This window comes from Cervus canadensis, chromosome 13 (genome assembly GCF_019320065.1).
Source record: "Cervus canadensis isolate Bull #8, Minnesota chromosome 13, ASM1932006v1, whole genome shotgun sequence".
NCBI classification, from domain to species: Eukaryota; Metazoa; Chordata; class Mammalia; order Artiodactyla; family Cervidae; genus Cervus; species Cervus canadensis.
The window spans coordinates 20132094-20150444 of record NC_057398.1 but is presented as its reverse complement, the minus strand read 5'-3'; the positions used below and the strand labels follow the sequence as shown (position 1 = coordinate 20150444).

The 18351-nt window shown below is 50.5% G+C and overlaps 1 protein-coding gene across 1 annotated transcript; it reads right to left on the bottom strand.

Moving 5' to 3' along the window:
- Window positions 1-139: 139 nt before the first annotated feature.
- Window positions 140-17441, bottom strand: CLEC20A (C-type lectin domain containing 20A). The gene is made up of 10 exons (XM_043484619.1): window positions 16983-17441; window positions 15567-15614; window positions 14051-14416; window positions 12497-12562; window positions 9824-10186; window positions 8602-8763; window positions 6689-7372; window positions 3221-3367; window positions 2285-2370; window positions 140-270 (listed from the first exon to the last, which is right to left on the bottom strand). The coding sequence occupies exons 1-10, from the start codon at window positions 17020-17022 to the stop codon at window positions 190-192; spliced, it is 2043 nt and encodes a 680-aa protein (XP_043340554.1). The 5' UTR covers window positions 17023-17441; the 3' UTR covers window positions 140-189.
- Window positions 17442-18351: the final 910 nt, after the last annotated feature.

The following is an 18351-nucleotide window of genomic DNA, read 5'->3' as shown; positions in this document are numbered from 1 at the left end:
TCTTTAAAACCCCAAGATGCAGGTCCCATAAGCAGTTTTCTTACATGCTAAGTTTAGTTCTGAAGTTCCACCAGTTAGCCTCCTCACATACCTAGTTACTTCTTCTATTCTACTAGGAATTAAAAGACTAAAATTCACTCAAAATCCAGGGAAAATTGTGCAAGGAGACTCCAGATCACGGTAGACGTGTTATTTTTTGTTCACTTCAAAGCCGACCCATTTCAATCTGAATTGCTCATGACCTAATGTAAGGTTTAAGACATCTTGGATCTGAAAAATCAAAAAGGGAGAAACTATCATTGATGCTATCTTGTGACCTTCCAGTCTTAGCCCTTAACTGCCCACCCATCTACCCTTTATGTCCAGCCATCCCCTTGACTTTTCTTAGCTTCTTTCCAGCTACCTACCTTTTGCTATTAGTGCCTTCAACAGTAGGAAAGTACATGAATCAAGTTTGTTAGGCCATCACTCCCCACCCACACACACACACACAGAGTTTAATTATAAAGGGGCCTAAAACAAATGACTTAATCAAGAATTCTCAATTCTGACTGTTCATCAGAATCACTTGAGATCTTGAAAAAGTGAAAGTGGAGATGCGCCTTTAGGCCCTCCACTGAACAATTAGATGGAAACTATCTAAGGACTGGGCCAGGGATTACCCAAGGGATTCTAAATTCAGCCAGGTTAATGACTGCTAGTCTGTATCTTGCTCTGAGCACTGTGTGTGTGACTGTTATAATGTTCTTTCTGTCACCATCCACGGAACTGGGTAAGTTGGTTATAGGTGTTTTTTGCCTCCTGTTTGGGATGTTAAATGCTGGTGAAAGTGATAATATGTACTCTACCTTGTCCCTGCAAATTCCATCCTTTAAATATGTGATAGAAATTCTCTCTGTTAATATAGGATAGCCATATTCCAACAAAAGTGACCAAAAGCTGGAATTTCTCATCTTGACCCCAATTTTCCCATTATTGGTTTTAATTTAAAATAAAACGTAGATGGTTTCTGGTTTGGAACCCCCCTCCCCTGACCCAGAAAAGGGGGAGGGTACCTTGATTTGTAGATTTAACACTCAGCACTGCAGTCTTATTACTTGAACTTTTACCAAAAAAAAAATTTATCGGAAGCCAAACTGCATCATTTACACCTGCTCTTCCTTCAGTGAGGGCTTCCCTGGCAGCTCAGGCAGTAAAGATTCTGCCTGCAGTGCAGGAGATGCAGGTTCAATCCTTGGGTCAGGAAGATACCCTGGAGAAGGGATTGGCTATCCACTCCAGTATTCTTGCTTGGAAAATTCCATGGACAGAGGAGCCTAGTGGGCTATAATCCATGGAATCACAAAGATTCGGACACAAGTACGCAACTAACACTTGCCTTCAGTAGAAAAATGCACCAAAAACTCTCCAGTTTCCTCCCCACTACCAGGCAGACACTTGTGTGCCCATACACACGTGCACACACATACACAACTGCTCTTCCTAGAAACTTCAATTTTTGAGATTTTTGAGTGAATTGCCTGGGTGCTATTTCTTTGGCATATGAGCAAATTGCAGTAAGCTAACAGATGGATGTCAATCTGTTTCCTTGTCTGTAAAATTGTGATTTTGGCTAGATAGCCTATGAAGAACTTTAACTCTGACATCTTAGGATTATTATCTGATATCACTGAAAAATGTGCCGTTAGGTCATATCTGAAAATCATTTTGGGGCTTTTGTCACAATATTTAGGAACAGTCCTTCCTCATCACAATTTCCTGTCTCACGATACTTTTAAAAAATAGGAGAGGAAAAACAAAAGCCTGGAACAAATGTATATCCAAAACAATAATTTGATAATAATAATATTTAATGTTTATTGAGCACTTCCTATGTGCCAGACAATTTGCAAAGCACTTTTTTATGGAACATTTCATTTAATCAAATACCAACCATATGAGTTAGGTATGGTTGTTCCTAATTCATGAGGAAACAGAGGTTCAGAGAGATAAGTTTAGGTGCTCAAGGTCACACCACTAGCAAGTGCAAAGCCATCATCCAAATTTGGGTCCTCCTGACTATGCTGTATAGATTTTTTTTTTCTAAGAGCTCAGGAAAAATGTTAGAGTAAGAAAAGATCTGAGCACATGAACCAGCCTTCATGATGAACCAGAGCCGGAAGGATAGCAATGGGAACAGACAAGCTAATTTTCCAAGACTATTTCTCCATGTATTGGCTTTGATGGGATGGCTTTGCATTGTCAAGTCATCTGACTGATCAGAATTAGAGGACAGAAGTCTCACCTCACTCAAAAATTGGTCTTTCATGTCTTCTGGGTCCATCAGAACTGAGATGAGAAAATCTGCTTTGAGGATTCCAAAGAGTTGCCCTGAAAAAGAAAGTATTACCTGGATCAAGGCAAATTATCCCATTGCCATTTGAAAACTTCATGTTCTTAGTGGTCAGGGAGTGCCCACTGGACACAATAGAGGCTACATGGTGATTTAGGACTTTAAAAGGAGAAGAAAGAAACCAGCTAGTGGCCTAAAGTAAAGAGTCTCATGAGTGGAGTAACCGCTGCTCTCCTCCCATAACCTGGCCACCCTCAGGCAGTTATTTTCTTTGCTCTCTCTTCTGTATTTTCCTCCTTTTAAGTTTTCTTTTTGGTGGGGTGGGGGATGTGCCACGCAGCTTGTGGGATCTTAGTTCCTTGAGCAGGGATCAAACCCTGGACTGCCAGGGAACTCCTGTTTCTTCCTTTTAATAAAATTATCAAGTAGATTGTTCCACACCATGCTGGAAATATTCACCCCTCCCTGGACCCACATTTGTAAAGGCCAACTCTACCCCAGAAAACTCTTAACATTCTCTGAGCCTATAAACAAGCTCAGCCTTTGGCCCTGAGCACTGCAATCATAGGAACTACAGCATCATATAGGACCACCTTATAAAGTTAATAAAGTACCTCACTATCTCTTTGGGTACTTGAACAACCCTGTGATGAAGGCAGGGTCATTTTTACTACATTCCTTCTGCAGATGAGAAAGGAGATTTGTTCCCTGAGCTTTCACAGTTGTCAGGGAGCTAACTCTAGGATCCTCACCCTTGTTCCCATCCTAGCATTTCATGCTGTCTTTCATAGAAAGGTCTTGAGTGCCCCATGCTGAGGAGTGGCTGTCCAGATTTAATTGATTGGTTGTTAAGAGTGAGAAACTTGGTAGCCAGAAGCAGTTAATAACCTGGTTTCGGTGCTGGAGTTTTCTCCTTAGATTCTGGGTGATTAGCTGAGCTCCAGTGTTGGGCCTGAGTGGCAGGAGCTTTGTCTGTCATATTGGTGCCACTCCTTTCACTTGTCACAGCTGCAAGAGGGGAAAATAAGGGAGTTACTGCAAATACAGCCAGGAGCAAGGTGGTCTGAGACAGGTAACTGCCCCTGAGCTAAAAGACAGGCCTTGGCGGCCACCATCCTACAGAAACCATCCAGTGTGGGAAGCTCAGTCCTTCCCAGACCCTTCACTTACCCCACAGGCTCAGTGGGGTACCCAGTGGCTACATCATCATCCCTCATAAAGTGTCTCTTATCAGGATTTGTGAGACTTGGGCAATATTATATCTCCTCAGTATCAAATGTTTATTTTTAGTAGCTCCTACCCCAAGAAGCCCAATCCCCCTATGTAGTCTGCCAGCTACACAGATCCCCACCGTGGTACCCAGGGACCCCGAGCATCTCCATCGAGGGGTAGCACCTGAAAGTACATAGTCCAAAGCCAAGCTCAGCAACCCCCGCACCCCCTTTATGGTTGCCCATCCCCTGAGGCTCTCCAGCCAGAGACCCCACATAACCCCAGCTGCTCCCTCGCTCCTTCTCACTTGCTCTCACATTCAGTCACCAAAGTCCTGTCAGTGCCTTGCAGATGTCTTTTTTTCCCAAATATGGAATATTTGAACCATATTGTTTTGTGATATATTATTGTAAAGTATTTAAGTAAAAGTGTCCCCTCCCCTGACCCAGGGACAACCACTATTAACAGTTTGCTATAGAATATCCTTCACACACTTGAATTTTTTTATTTGAATGCATAAAGATCTACCTTATTCTCTTTCAAGGCTGCATAGTATTTCATTGAATGTACATAACTTATTTAATCAATCTTTCAATGGACATTAGATTTCTCCTCCAGTTTTTCACTGTAATAAACAATGCTGCAACAAACAACCTGTGTGTGGAGGGTACGTGTCAATGTGTGTGTGCACCTTGTACTGTTATTTCCTTAATAAACTTCCAAGGGTAGAATTTCTGTACGAAAGAGTATGCACATTTCAGAACTGACACACATTGCAAGAATGGGAACGCCAGTTTAATGCGCTGTCCAGCGTCTGAGAGTGCTGATTTTCTCACATTCTTATCAGCATTATCACTCCAAATCGTTGGCAAACTGGTAAGTTAAAAAAAAAATAATGTAAATACATTCATTTTAATTTGCATTTCTGTGATTCAGTGAGCAAAGCTGAGCATTTTGTAAAATATGTTTGTATTTATATTTCTTCAGTTAATATCACTTGCAAGCAATGTGAAATCAGCTCCAAGTCCCTGCTCACTCCACTGCTCCAGTTCTGACCTCGACTTCACTCTCGCAGACTGTGCAAGTCTTTCCCCCCACACACACTTCCTGTGTCTCCACGTGCCCTCTTCTTTCCCCACCCAAAGTATTCTACATTTATTTAGTGACGTGAATAAGTTTTGTGACGTCCAGAAGCACAGAAGGCAGGGAAACACACATATTCTTGTTGCCTGAATGTAACCATTGTTAACATTTTCACACATTTTCTTCTAATCTTTTTTTCTAAGCACAGGTTGATGTTTCCTTGCAACGTTGTGACTGTGTTACATGTATAACGTTGAATCATCATCTTTTTTTTCCCTTTAGCATCCTGACACAGGCATTGCCCCGTGTCACCATTACTGTCATCACAACCACCTTGCTTCTGTTGACTACAGATCTGAGCATTTTGCTGCCTTGCTAAGAAACCTCTGATGGCTCCACTGACTGCAGGATCCAGTCCTTCAGAATTTGGCCCAGTCCACCTCTTTCCCCTCATCCCTTGCTGCATGCGTGACTGCCTGCTAAGTTGCTTCAGTCGTGTCCAACTCTTTGCAACCCTGTGGACTGTAGCCCACCAGGCTCCTCTGTCCATGGGGATTCTCCAGGCAAGAATACTGGAGTGGGTTGCCATGCCCTCCTCCAGGGAATCTTCCCAACCCAGGAATCAAACCCAAGGGTCTTTATGTCTCCCACTCTAGCAGGTAGGTTCATTACCACTAGCGCCACCTGGGAAGCCCTCATCCATTGCTACTTCCCTTCCAAATATGTGACAGACATTCCAGTCACCTCAAACTGCTTGTTTTCCCTACACATGTTCACATCTACCTATCTTTGCTCATGCTGTTCCCTCTGCCAAGAAGAACCTTCTAGCCTTTGCTGCCTGATGAAATCATTCATTACCGTCTGTCCATTAACCACCACCTTTCCAGGCAGAATGAATGAGTCATTTTCCTGTCAAGGCTCTTGGTTCACCCTTCTGGGGGCAGTACTTATCAAAAACTGTCCTGGTTGTCTCTATTAGCCCTTATTAGACTAAACTCTTTTAAAAACAGGAAACAGGTTCTGCTCATCTTTGGTATCCATTGCCGTGTTCAAAACAGGTACTCAGGAAATGACTGTTGAATTAAATCATCTACCAGTATGCGAAACACTATCCTAGGCCTGGGAAAGATACAAAGAGGCATAAAACATAAAACAGCCCCTGCCCTGTGAGATTTCACAGTCTTAATAATTCATAATGGTGATCATTCATAATCATTTATAATTAATAAAATGAGAATGAGGCCAACCCTGACCGTTGAGTCAAGTAAGGACAGGGATGAGAGACTGAATGAATCACTAAGTATTTCACTACTGAATTGAGATTAGAAATAACTACCATGAATTGAATGTCTGCCAGATGCCAGGCACTGAAAGATACCTCCTGACATCCAGTATTTTTCTTCACTTTAAAGATGAGAAAAATGAAGTTGGGAGAGATTGGGAAATTTGCCTAAGACCACACAGTAAGTAGAGGACCCAACATTCTAACCTTTGACTGTTAGACTCCTCTAGCCAAAATAAAAATTTTCTCCCCTAGATTGCTGCTGCTAAGTCACTTCAGTCGTGTCCGACTCTGCGACCCCATAGACAGCAGCCTACCAGGCTCCTCCATCCCTGGGCTTCTCCAGGCAAGAATACTGGAGTGGGTTGCCATATCCTTCTCAAGCGCATGAAAGTAAAAAGTGAAAGTGAAGTCACTCAGTCATGTCCGACTCTTCTCCACGCCATGGACTGCAGCCTACCAGGCTCCTTTGTCCTTGGGATTTTCCAGGCAAGAGTACCGAAGTGGGGTGCCATTGCCTTCTCCGCTCCCCTAGATTGCCCCACCCTAAATTATTATCCAGGGAGGATGAGGAGGTTAACTGGCTCCAGCCCACAGAGTGACTCCCCATGGAGTGATCCAGAAGGTACCCAGGGGGTGGAGACGTGGCCCAAAGCACACCCCTCCCCACCCCCTTACCTCCCTGACTGGTGGCGGCGGCATGGAAACTAGGGCTTGGTCTCCCCAAAGGAGGAGCCAGGCTCCAGGCCGGGGTCCCCAACCCCCCGGCGGGCGGGCACCTGTGTCGGGCCATGGCCGGCTGCCAGCTGTCTCCGGGCCTGCAGCCTGGCTCTGGGCTGGCCCTTTCCGGGTCATGTTTGTTCTTTGGAGCACAGCTGAGCTTCCTGAGCTGGAAGGCTCCACGGTGCTTTCTTTGGTCCCTGGAGGTTCGGCACCGCGGGACCCGCTGGATGTGGCCGCCCCAGAGGTCACCGTCACCCCTGGGTGAGCCGAGGCCCCGCGGGTGGAGCTGAGCGAGGGGCCCGCTGCGTCCTCCCGCGGCCTCCCGGGCCCACCCTGGGTACCGGAGTCCTCCGGGGGCGCGGGGCCTGGAGCAGGGCTGGAGGCGGAGGCCAGGGGGCTCTCGGTGACTCCCTGGGGGACAGAGGGGCTCCTCCAGTGGACCAGCTCCGTGGGGCTTGGGGCAGGGGTCGGTGAGGAGGCTGGGGGCGCGGGACCAAAGGACATGTTCTGGGTGGTGACCGGCGAGGTCCACGGCCCTCCATCCACGGGGACTGGGACGTGGGCCAGAGGGCTCGGAGACGCTGTCCCTCTGGGCTGGGGTGCGGCAGGGCCCGCGGAGGTGGAGGTGCCGGAGCCAAGGGTGCTGGAGCTGAGCTCGGCGGGCTCCGGGCTGACTTGCTGCGGGAAAGGCCCCGCCGAAGCCCGACGTTTCATGGCGTCCGCGGGTCCGAAGCTGGTGCCTACGGCAGAGAGAAGGCTTCCCTGGGGCTCCAGGGCGCTGCTCCTGCAGCCGCCGGGCCCTGCACACCCGTCGCAGACAGGGCGGAGCCAGGCGCGGGCCGGGGAGTTCCTGAACCCGCCTGGTAGAGCCTGGGTGACCAGCGAGCCCCCCAGCATCTCAGCCCAATCCCTGGTTCCTTAGCAGCTCACAGGGACCCCCAACCCTGCAGCATCCAGGCCTCCCCGCTCAGCCCTGAGCATCCCCTTCAGACCCCCTCCATTCCCTTTGCAGGCTAACTTCAAAACCGCCCCCTCCAGGAGATCCTCGGATAATTACCGGAGCTGGGACAATCCCCTTGCCGGTGTTTCCCACCAGGCCTGTGACTACACAGGCAGCACTGCCGGTCAGGAGCCCTCCTCCCGCTGGCCGTCGGCCTTCAGAACAGGCCCTGCCTTTGCCTTGTGTCCTTGGAATTAATAAAGCTCTGTGCGTCCATGAGCTGGTCTCCTCTGTGTCCTCAAAAAGGGCAACAATACCGTTTTCTGATGTCCCACTTTGTAAAGATGCCAGAACTGTGATTTCTGCCCTCAATTATCCTAGTTTGCTTCAGAACTCACAGGAAGCAAAATGAGGTAATAGCTGTGAAAATGCTTCAGGAATTTAAAAACGTTAAAGGCACACTATCCCTGTGATTCCCAGATATGTCCCCACACAGGGTCCCAACAACTCAGCTCTCATCTTCTCTCCTCCCAAAGAAGGGATTTGACGGGCACCTCTATTGTGCATCCCTGTCTGGATGCTGGACCTCAGGCCTATCTGGTGATTTTTCCTCAGGAGCACTGCGCAGCGGGGCAGTGAGGGGGTCTTCCCCTTTTCCTGTCTCTTGACCTTACCAGAGAGACTACACAGCCTCTCATGGGTCCCCTGGCCCGGGAGCTGCAAATCCAGTGGTCTGGTTGGAGGAAGGAGGTTGATGGTAACCGAGTCCTCCTCCTTTGACCCCCAGTTGGCCCAGCAGAGTGAGGGGCCCAGGGAACGGCCTCTCCGCGAGTGGCCCACGGTTGCCACCCAGCTGGCTCACCTCTTTTCCGGCTCCTCCCTGACCTTTTTGGGAGGATCGCTTGAGACCCACCAAGTGCTACTGCATGCAGTCCACCCTCTCCACATCCCAGGCCCTGGAGACCCTTGAATTCAGCCAAGAACAGGCTCAAAGCAACCCCATGTGGAGCAGAAAACAGGGGAGTGTACTTGGCCTGGGCGTCATCCCCACGGTCACTTCTGAGGAGGGCGTGTGGAAGAGCTGAGGGAGGGCTGCAAGATCCCGGTGTCCGATGGTGGGATCTGTAAGAAAACACCAGCAGGGAGTGTGGGAGCAAGGCTGACGTGGGGGAGCACACAGCAACCCCAGGTCTGCCACTCCAGACATGCTGCTCTGGTGAGAAGTCCCACCAGACACTGATGATCAACCTCCTGTCACAGAAGCCAGCTCAGGAGGGCGCGGTCACGGGAGAGGTCCCTTCACCATCTTTATTCCTCACAGCTCCTCTTCAAGGGAGGAACCATTGTTCCTGTTTTATAGATAAGGACCACTATTCTCATCAAATCCAAAACACAAAAAGAAACAGCCAAGAATGGGCAAAACCAGAGACAGCAGATTAGTGGGTGTCAGGACTGAAGGTGGGAGACAATGGAGGGGGATGCACTGCTAAAGGGTAAGGAGTTTCTTATTGGGGGTGATACAGTTGTCCTAAAATTAGATAGTAGTGATGATTGAGCCACATGGGTTGTACTAAATCTTCTATACTGGCCACTTCCAAAGTGAATTTTAAGGAATGTGAATTATATCTCAATAAAACCAAAGAAAACAAGAAGGAAGGGACAAAAGAGAAGAAAAGAGAGATGGAAAGAACAAATCGGGATGAAGCCTGTTGCTGAGGAGAAACCACACACAAGATCCAGAATAACCAGGTAGGCCTCTGGTTCCCATGTGTTTGTGGTGACAACAGCTACAGTAGCTAATATCTATTGGGCGTTTACTCTGAGTCAAGGTCTCATCTAGGTCCTTTATATTCATTCTCATTCATCCTTCAAAGCCATATTATGAGGTGCATCATCAATGCCATTTTGGTTTTTTGCAGATGAAGAAAAGGAGGCTCAGAGATGCTATTCACCTTATTTCTAGCAAGTAATAAAATCTGATTCCAAAGCACACACTTTTAACCTCTTTGTTGCCAAATAAGTAATTGCTGTTGCTAACTGCTAATGCCCAGAGACTGGATGGGGTCTGTTCTATTCTTTAAAGATCCCCCAGAATTAAATTAAAGCCTGCTCCAGAACTCTGCTAACCTATAGAATCTAGAAATACTTCCTTAGATCTATCCTCAACATCTCAAGCTGCCAAGAAAACCCGTTTCTCATCCCAGTCTAGCCTTGGGTGGGCCGAGGGCCAGTGGGGGTGACTATCACTCACCATCGAAGCAGATGAAGGGTTTCAGGGAAAAGCAGGTCACGGCAGAAATTCTGGAGGGGAAGCTCCAGTACCTACTGAGACCCGCACACAGTCCTGCCCCAAACTTAGGTGGCTGCAGCCAGCTAGGGATGCTGGAACCCCTGTCACTGGACCACCTCGGAGACCCAGAGGCTGCACTGAAGTAGAGGCCAATCCAGGCCTCAGTGTTACTCGTGATGGATTTCAAGTCTTCGTCCATCTCCTCAGTCACCGTCTGCAGGTCAGCCAGGTCTGTGTGGTATCTGCGGCAGTACCCCAATGCCTCCAGCCACATCTTTTCTTGGTCAAATCGCTTGAAGATCAGATTGCCAAGCTGAACCTCAACTGTAAGTAAAAAACATAGAGACCACAGGCCTGAGGTCCAGGATCTCTGCCGGCTCAGCCCTCATCACCCCTAGACACAGTCCCGGTCCAACCCCTGCCCTTACCCCATCCTCAGGTATTAGGTTTGATGAAATCCACAATTTTATAGGCAGACTAAATACCAGATTGGGAGAATGAAGGAGGTGTCACAGCAGCAGCTGGGGAAAAGGACATGCATTAGGGAGAGCAGGGGTTAAGAACTCTCCTGTGGGTCATGTGGCCTTACAAGTCAAGTCTAAGCTTCAGTTTCTCTATCTGTACAACAGGGATGACAAACCTAGACAGTGTATTAAAAAGCAGAGACATCACTTTGACAACAAAGGTCCATCTAGTCAAAGCTATAGTTTTTCCAGTAGTCATGTATGGATGTGAATGTTGGACCATAAAGAAGGCTGAGTGCCAAAGAATTGATGTTTTCAAACTGTGGTGCTGGAGAAGACTCTTGAGAGTCCCTTGGACTGCAAGGAAATCAACCCTGAATATTCATTGGAGGACTGATGCTGAAGCTGAAGCTTCAGTGCTTTGACCACCTGATGTGAAGAGACAACTTAGTGGAGAAGACCTTGATGCTGGGAAAGATTGAGGGCAGGAGGAGAAGGGGTTGACAGAGGATGAGATGGTAGGATGGCCTCATCAACTGAATGGACATGAGTGTGAGCAAACTCCAGGAGATGGTAAAGGACAGGGAAGCCTGGCATGCTGCAGTCCATGGGGTCACAAAGAGTTGAACATGAATAAGCGACTGAACAACAACACAGGGATAGTACCTAAATGTATTTAATTTAAATGATTAAATGAAGTCATGAATACAAATGATTTAACTCAGTACATGCAAATAATAAACACTCAAGCGGTAGGGTTAAACTTTGCAGGGAGGTAATGAGGGGGCTAGTATAATCCTGATTTAGAATCAGCCTCTTCTGTGGTTTCCAGGGAGTGTGCTTGCAACACCAGCTCTTAGGAGGGTCCAAATTTGAGGCAGAATAGAGGGAGCATGACAGGCTCGTGACATCAGGAGAGCCAGGGACAGGAGGTAAGCCTGGCCAGGGGCACACCTGCTGGCCAAGAGGCAGACCGGGCCCACAGTCACGGTCCTGACTTCCAGTGGAGCTCAGACAGACCGAGACGCACTCATCTACCCTGCCCCTGGCCAGGCCTGTGTTATGGGCAGCACACAAACACCTGTGACCCACAACAAGGAAAGTTTGGAAAGGATGTGCTTTGGCGTGGACTGGTTCCAGAAACCTGTTAAAGCAAACAGTTCTGTTTGCAGAATTGGGACTCACATCCTCAGATTCAAATAGGGCCTCCCAAGCTCTGACTCCTGCCTGCTCCCCAAGTCCCATCTAGATTTGCCTAATACTTCCCTAATTTTCCCTGTTCAAACTGGTCTTTTAAAGCTACCCTTTGTTAAGCACCTCGTTCTCTTCTCGCCAGCCTTGAGCTTTGCCTGTAGCACAAGTCATCTTTTAAAATCCTCACTATAATCCCCAGAAGCAGACATCACTTTGCGGAGGAGAAAGGGGAGACTCAGGGAGGCAATGACTTGCCCAAACTCATGCCTTACTAAGTGGCAAGACGAGGTTCAAATCGGGTCTGCCTGCCTCGGAAGCCTGTGCTGTCTGCACTCCACAACGCCGTGTTCCACAGCATGCGGAAAACCAGCTTACAGGGCTGGTTGAGGAGTGCGTTCCCTTTGAAATTTCTCTCTACCAAGAAACTCTTCGTAAAACACCAGGGCAGTAATAGTCCCCTCGCGATATGGATTTCCCTGGTGGCTCAGTAAAGACTCTGTCCGAAAGACAGGAGACCCAAGTTTGTTCCCTGGGTCAAGAAGATAGGAGGGCATGGCAACCCACTCCAGTATTCTTGCCTGAAGAATCCCATGGACAGAGGAACCTGGTGGGCAACAGCCAACGGGGTCGCAAAGAGTCAGACCCAACTGAGCAAGTTTCACTCACTTTCACGAGGTGGATGGGCCTCGACTGCGGAGAGGTACTGCCCACACCTCCACCCACCCCTGTCACTGGGGTGGGGACATCAGAGACTGGGATGCAGGCTAGGCTGGGCTCTGCCGCAGGCTGGTTGGAGAACCACACCCCCCCAACTCCCCCACCCCCACCATGTGAAAAACAAAGGCATTGAGCCTCTGCTTGGGGTCAGCCTGGGGGCAAAGCCAAGGCATCCCTGGGCCTGGGCGGGGGGGGGGGGGGGCACATCACCTGCTCCAGGTGGACCAGTGCCAGGGAAGGCAGAGCCCTGGGCGTGTACCTGGTTTTGGAGTGGCGGTCAGGCTGAGAACTGGCTCCAGGAGGGTGTGGGCCCCCACAGTGGGATCTGTGAAACAAGCCACATGTTACGTGGTGGGGGTGGGGCTGCCCAGGGTCCTCTGCGGGCACCAGGAATCGCCAAGTCGAAGCCCAGAGAAACCTAGCTCCAGAGTAAGTGGGCCCCTTTGTTCCTATCCACGTGTGTTCCATAAATATATATACTGAGCACCTGTTGTGTGGCAGATGCTATTGCAGGCTCTGGAAAAAATAGCAGCAGGAATAAGGCAAAGCGAGATCTATGCTCTTGAAGAGAATTTGAGAAGGAGTCAGCCTTGCAAAGAGGTAGGAAGGAATATATTGGGCAGAGCTAAGAAGGGATGGGACCACATGTGTAAGACTGTGATTAGAAGTGCTAAGGGAACTTACTGAATATGTCTAAGCAAATTGATCTGATTTACTTTTATTTTTTAATTTACATTTTTAAGATTTTACTGTGTACAGAACAGGCTGGAGGGGGCCAGGCAGATGCCAAAGAGAGCTGTGCTGGTGTGTGGATTTGCAGAGCTGGAGAGAAGCGGATGCAGTTAAGAAGCATCTAGGGAGAATCCAAAGACTCCAGGGGGGTCGGGGAAAGCTCCCCCAACACGACTGTTCTTTCAAAGGGACTCCCATGCCCACTCCAGCACACTCTCCACTCTTCTGGCCTGGGAATTGCAAGATCAAATCTAGACTACCCTGGGCTACGTTTCAAGGCCCCATGATGAGCATGGTGTAGCACAGAATTGGGGACCCATCAGGTTGGCCCTCTGTGACCCTATTTGAGGAGCTGGGATGGGCCTTGGCTGACTGAGAGAAAAGCAGAAATTGGTCTTTTTTTTTTTTTAAGAAAAAAAAAAAAACATATAACTATGTCTATAACTATTCCCTCTGTGATCTCAGAACCCTTAAGACAAAGGCTGCCTGGGCAGAGAGGGGCCAGCCAGAGGCAAGGATGGCTGCGGGGGTGGGGGTGGGGGCCATTTCCCAATAGCCAGTACCACGTGCATCGAGTAAATGGGTTGTCTGCAGAGATGCACCCACCTGCCTCCCCAAAACAGGGGTTCTCCCAGGGAGTGGCTGTTCCATACGCCTCCAGCCCCTAGAGACAAAACCATACTGTGCTTTATCAGGAGATAGACCCTGGACTCTGCTCTGGTTTCTGCGTAGATAGATCGCCAACCTGACTTTCCCTGTTCCCTCCCTTTCTTTTTCCTCTTTCCCCAGATCCTTAATTGGCAGAAGAAGGGGACATGACGGAACATTCCAGATTTTACTTTTTGTCTGACCTAATTTACACCCGTTTTCTCTGATGGAGTCTTTGGAATGAGGGACAGGAGAGAAAGAAACTAAGGCAGCAGAGAAGAATGTAGCAAACGAGGGTTAAGATAACAGTCAGTCAGTTTTGCTCTGAAAGAACGTGAGCCAGACCCATGCTCGCTCACTCGTTCTATCTCACTTGCTCCTGAGAAGCGACCCTGGGAGGAAGACCAGGCCCAGAATGTGACTCTGAACACACCGTAGTAGCAGATGAAGGGCCTCCGGGCAGTGCACCAGGCTGCCCCCAGGCTGGGGAGAAAGGTGATTGAATACAGGGTGGCACAGAGGCCCTCCCTGAAGGTGGGCAGCGAGCCCCACAACGACGCGCTGAAGGAAGAGCCGCTGGACCATCTCAGGCCACCAAGGCGCACGTCGAAGAAGAGGCCGACCCAGGCCTCGTGGCTGCTGGTGAGAGAGTAGAGGGCCTTGATGCTACTCCAGCCGCTCATGCTGTGCAGGTCGGCCAGGTCCGTGTGGTGCCGCCGGCAGTACCCCAGGGCCTCGGACCAGCTCAGCTCCTCCGCCACCCGCCAGAAGGTCTTGCCTTCGCTGGTCAGCTGCAGGGCTGGGGCGGGAGAGTTGTCACCTCAGCACTGCCCTTACGCTACCCGCGAATCCCAGATGTTCAGCCACACCACGGGCAGTCTCCCGGCCTCTGCTCTCCCTTTTCAGCGCCCCCGCCCCCCCTCCACCTCCCGCCCTCCACTCGGCCTCCAGGGCCTTCACACAAGCCTCCCTCTTGGCCTGAAAGACTATCCACCCCTTCATTCCCCCCAACCTGCTCCCTCAATGCCCCCCCACCTTCTTGCATTTCTTGTCTCCCCCTTCCCGCTGCCCTATCCTGGTAGGCTCCCTCCCTATAAGCAGCCCTGCACCTTTGTTAGCGCTTAATAACGGTAGAGAGTGTTCCCCGAGCACTTGCCATGTGCCATTAGCTCACTAAATCCTTTCCAAGAACTCCCTAGGTTAAATATCACTACGACTGTTTTCCAAATTGAAAAACCAAGTCACCGAGAGTTAAGTGACTTAGCCAAGGCCACCCAACGGGAAAAGAGCCAGGGCCCAAGGACGGTAGGTGAGGCTCCCAGGGCAAGGCCTTTTGTCAGAGCGTGGTTTTGCCCTGATGTAGGAGTCACGGGCTTATCATTGGGCTCCACATTAGAATCACCTGGGGAGCTTTTCAAATACACCGATGCCCAGGCCACCGACAGCAAAGATCTGAATGTCTTGCCAGGACCAGCATCAGAATTTGTTTAAAGCCCGTGGGGGAAAGGACCTTTTGGCTTATCTGTCTCCACCAGATAAGGCAACTTGGAAGAAAAGAACCAGCCTTATTCATCATTATATTCCCAGGGTCACCCAGTGCATCAGAGGGACTGGATGTATTGAAAATAAATGAATGAGTGAAGAGACGAATGAATACATCGGACATCTCACAGGAACCAAGAACCCCATGTTCCCTTCCTTCCTTCCTGACTTCATCCCCTTGAGGGGGTCCCCACAAAGGAGGGCTGGTTAAGAACTACTCTGCCCAGGGCCTTGTGGTGGGAGACAGGGTATCTAGTCCTTAAGGAAACCAGCTGCAAGCCAGAGCCCTAAGGAGAGGAAAGACTGAAAAACCGGGCATACAGAAGGGCAAGGACTTGCATTTGGGGAGGACATGGGAAAGGCCTGACGAGGCACATGCCAAAAACAGTGATACTCCTCACACCCACCAGAGGCCAAGAAGATGCTGCCTGTTGCCGAGAGAAGTTGGAGGACCCCTGGATGGAGAAAAGGGAATAGAAAACAATTGTTCTTTTGATGTGTGTGAGTCATTTTGATATTTTTTATCCGATTATGTTTAATTTTTTAAATTAAATCACTGGCTGTGGCCTACTAAATTGACTTTAGGATCTAAGGGGTCCCAACCCACAGTTTGAAAAACCCTGCTGCCCCAGCTGATCTCCTGGCTTGAAACACATAAGCTGACTACCCCGAGACTCAGCTCCACACCTGAGATGGGTGTACACATCCGAATGTCTGTTTCTCAGACGCACACAGGTCTACCCGTGATCTGGCCTTTCAGGGGCCTCCCAGCCCATCCATCGTGTTTCAAGCCCCACCCAGGAGTCGCTGTTGATGCCCTCCTGTCTCTGACTTGGCAAATCCCGTCAGTTCTACAGCCAGTGTGTATCTGGGACCTTCTTGAACTTTCCACTTCTTTCTGTGCCCACTGCCATCCTAGCTCAAGCCACCAGCCCCTCCCTGGGACTGACAGCACAGCGCCAGCCCGGAAGCTTTCGTCCCCTGCCCTCACAGCTCGCTCCCCGCCCTGCGACCTGAAGGGCCTTTCTGATTGTTTACCTGGTCATTCCCACAGGTTACGGGGGAAGGAGGGGGCGCTCCTTACCGCAGCCCGCAGGCCTGTGCGTCCTGGCCGGCCGTCATAGGAAGGCTCCTCAGGCCCCCCAGTGTGCTCCCGCACACGGCCAGCGCCTCTGCAAGGCGGGCCCAGCGCCTCCGCAAGGCGGGCCCAGCGCCCCCGCAAGGCGGGCCCAGCGCCTCAGGGCCTTCCTCTGGCTTTACTCTTCCAGCTTCCTTCCTTTAGCCCTTAAGCTCAGCCCAGATCCCCCTTCCTCAGAGAAATCTTCCCACCCCAGACTAAAAAATCCCCCACAAACTTCTCTCTGCTCGTCACCCTGATCATCTCCTTCGTTGCTTTAGTCACAGTTTGTGACTTGTTTCCTGACTTTGGGCCCAACGTCTCTAACCCCCACTAGGGTGAGGGCTCCATGAAGTCGGGGGGCATTCCTGACTGGCACCTACCACTAGCACTGTGTATGTCGGTTAGATGCGTAAATGAAGAAATGAATGAGTGAAATTCTATACAGAACAGCAAACTCCAGGCTCCGACCCCTGGAGGGTGGGGGTGGGCAGGGGGCGGCTGCGGGGGGTGGGAGGGGTGAGGGGAGACGCAGGCAGGGGAGGGCGAGCTGAGGCTGCTCTCACCGTCAAGCTGACTTGCAAAACCAGTCACTTCTTCACACTCGTCTCACCTGCAGCCTCTGAGGGAGAGCCACCTTTCCTGCAGGCGCCCGCCCCGGACGTGCCCGGGGCCCGGTGCCCTGCTGCCCGGGCGGTGGCCTTACCTGCTGTGCAGAGGGACAGTCGCAGCCCCGTGACCGGCATGACTACGACGCAGGACAGGATGGCGGGTGGAAAGGCTTCCCTGCTCTGGAAGAGGCTGCACCTGGTCTGAGGGTCATTTCTTTCTCGATCCCCACTCTCCTCCTCTTTCCTACTCACATGGACAGATTTTACTGAACAAACACTTACCCAGTGCCTCCTGCAGGCCAGCCACTGTGTGAGGTGCTCGGGACTCAGAAGAGCAGAAAAGATGGCTACATAAGTGACCGTGGAGGTGAGTTACTGAGATGAGTAACTAAGGCACAGGCTGGGGAGGGGTTAGCCAGCCAGGGTGGCTGCTGGGGGAGGCGAGGAGGAGGATGGCCTGAGAGGTGAGAGCCCTGGGGTCCCCCGGGGCCGAGGGACAAGGGGCCCAGTGGAAGGAGAGAAAAGAGAGGAGGGAAAGTGAGCTGGCGTGTGTGGGCCAGGCTCGCTGTGCTCTCTTCCCTGCCCGCCCTCCCAACAACCACAGCGCCAGGGAGAGCGCGTCACGATCCTGTTTTACAGGTGAGAAAGTTGTGGCTCCAAGAAGGAAATTACTTGCTCGAAACTCCAGGGTAGGAAGTAGGGCAGTGATTCAAGCTCGGGTCACTACAAAGCGTGAGGCAGGGAGGTGTGGACTCCCCACTCTGGTCCTACTTCAGTGAGGCCAGAAGTGTCCCCCACCCAGGCTAGGCTCTGGCCCCCCAAGTAAGCACAGAACAGGTGCCAAGACATTTTCTCTGGGGGAACCAAGAACAGCTCTCTCACTCTCTCTCTCTCTCTCCCTTTTCCTTCCTCCCTCCCTCCCAACATCCTGTTTATGCCCACAATTCTCTCCATTACCCTAAGAGCTAAGCTTTTGGGAACCAAAGCCTGGAAGACTCTTTTTTTTTTTCCCTGCCCTCCACCCCTTCACACCCTTCCTGGAGGGAAGGGCAAACAGCCCCTCTGATTGGAAGGGCAAAGGGAAAGAGGAAAATATTGTTCATGCTTCAAAAATAATGTCCTGCACAGTATTCCCTTGTGCAGCGATGGCCTTGGATGACTTCTTCCCAGTGGCAGAACCCGAGTGTGCCAGGGCCACTCTCTGGGGATGGAAGAGAACGCGACACCCCTGGTGCAGGAAACACCACCCCCGCCAGGACCCTCTCACCCGGCCATTCGCCCAGGTTTCCTCAGTCTCATGATGTAAGGGACCCGCTAGGCTTCTCGGGGGAGAACCCCGGGGGGCAGTGCAGTGAGTGTGGGGTAGGCACAGCCTCCACTCCCCCCAGCCCCCAGGGCCCCACCTGGCACTCTGGGTTGAAATTCCACACGCATTTCTCTTCTCTCCCACTATTCCAAGAGCTC

Bases quoted from the DNA above. Each gene is read 5' to 3' on its own strand.
- CLEC20A (XM_043484619.1), bottom strand. From the start codon at position 17,022: ATGCCGGTCACGGGGCTGCGACTGTCCCTCTGCACAGCAG. The intron at 15,615-16,982 runs GTAAGGCCACCG...TTCTCCATCCAG, and splicing joins ACTGTCCCTCTGCACAGCAG to GGGTCCTCCAACTTCTCTCG. The intron at 12,563-14,050 runs GTGTGTTCAGAG...CTTGTTTCACAG, and splicing joins GCCCTTCATCTGCTACTACG to ATCCCACTGTGGGGGCCCAC.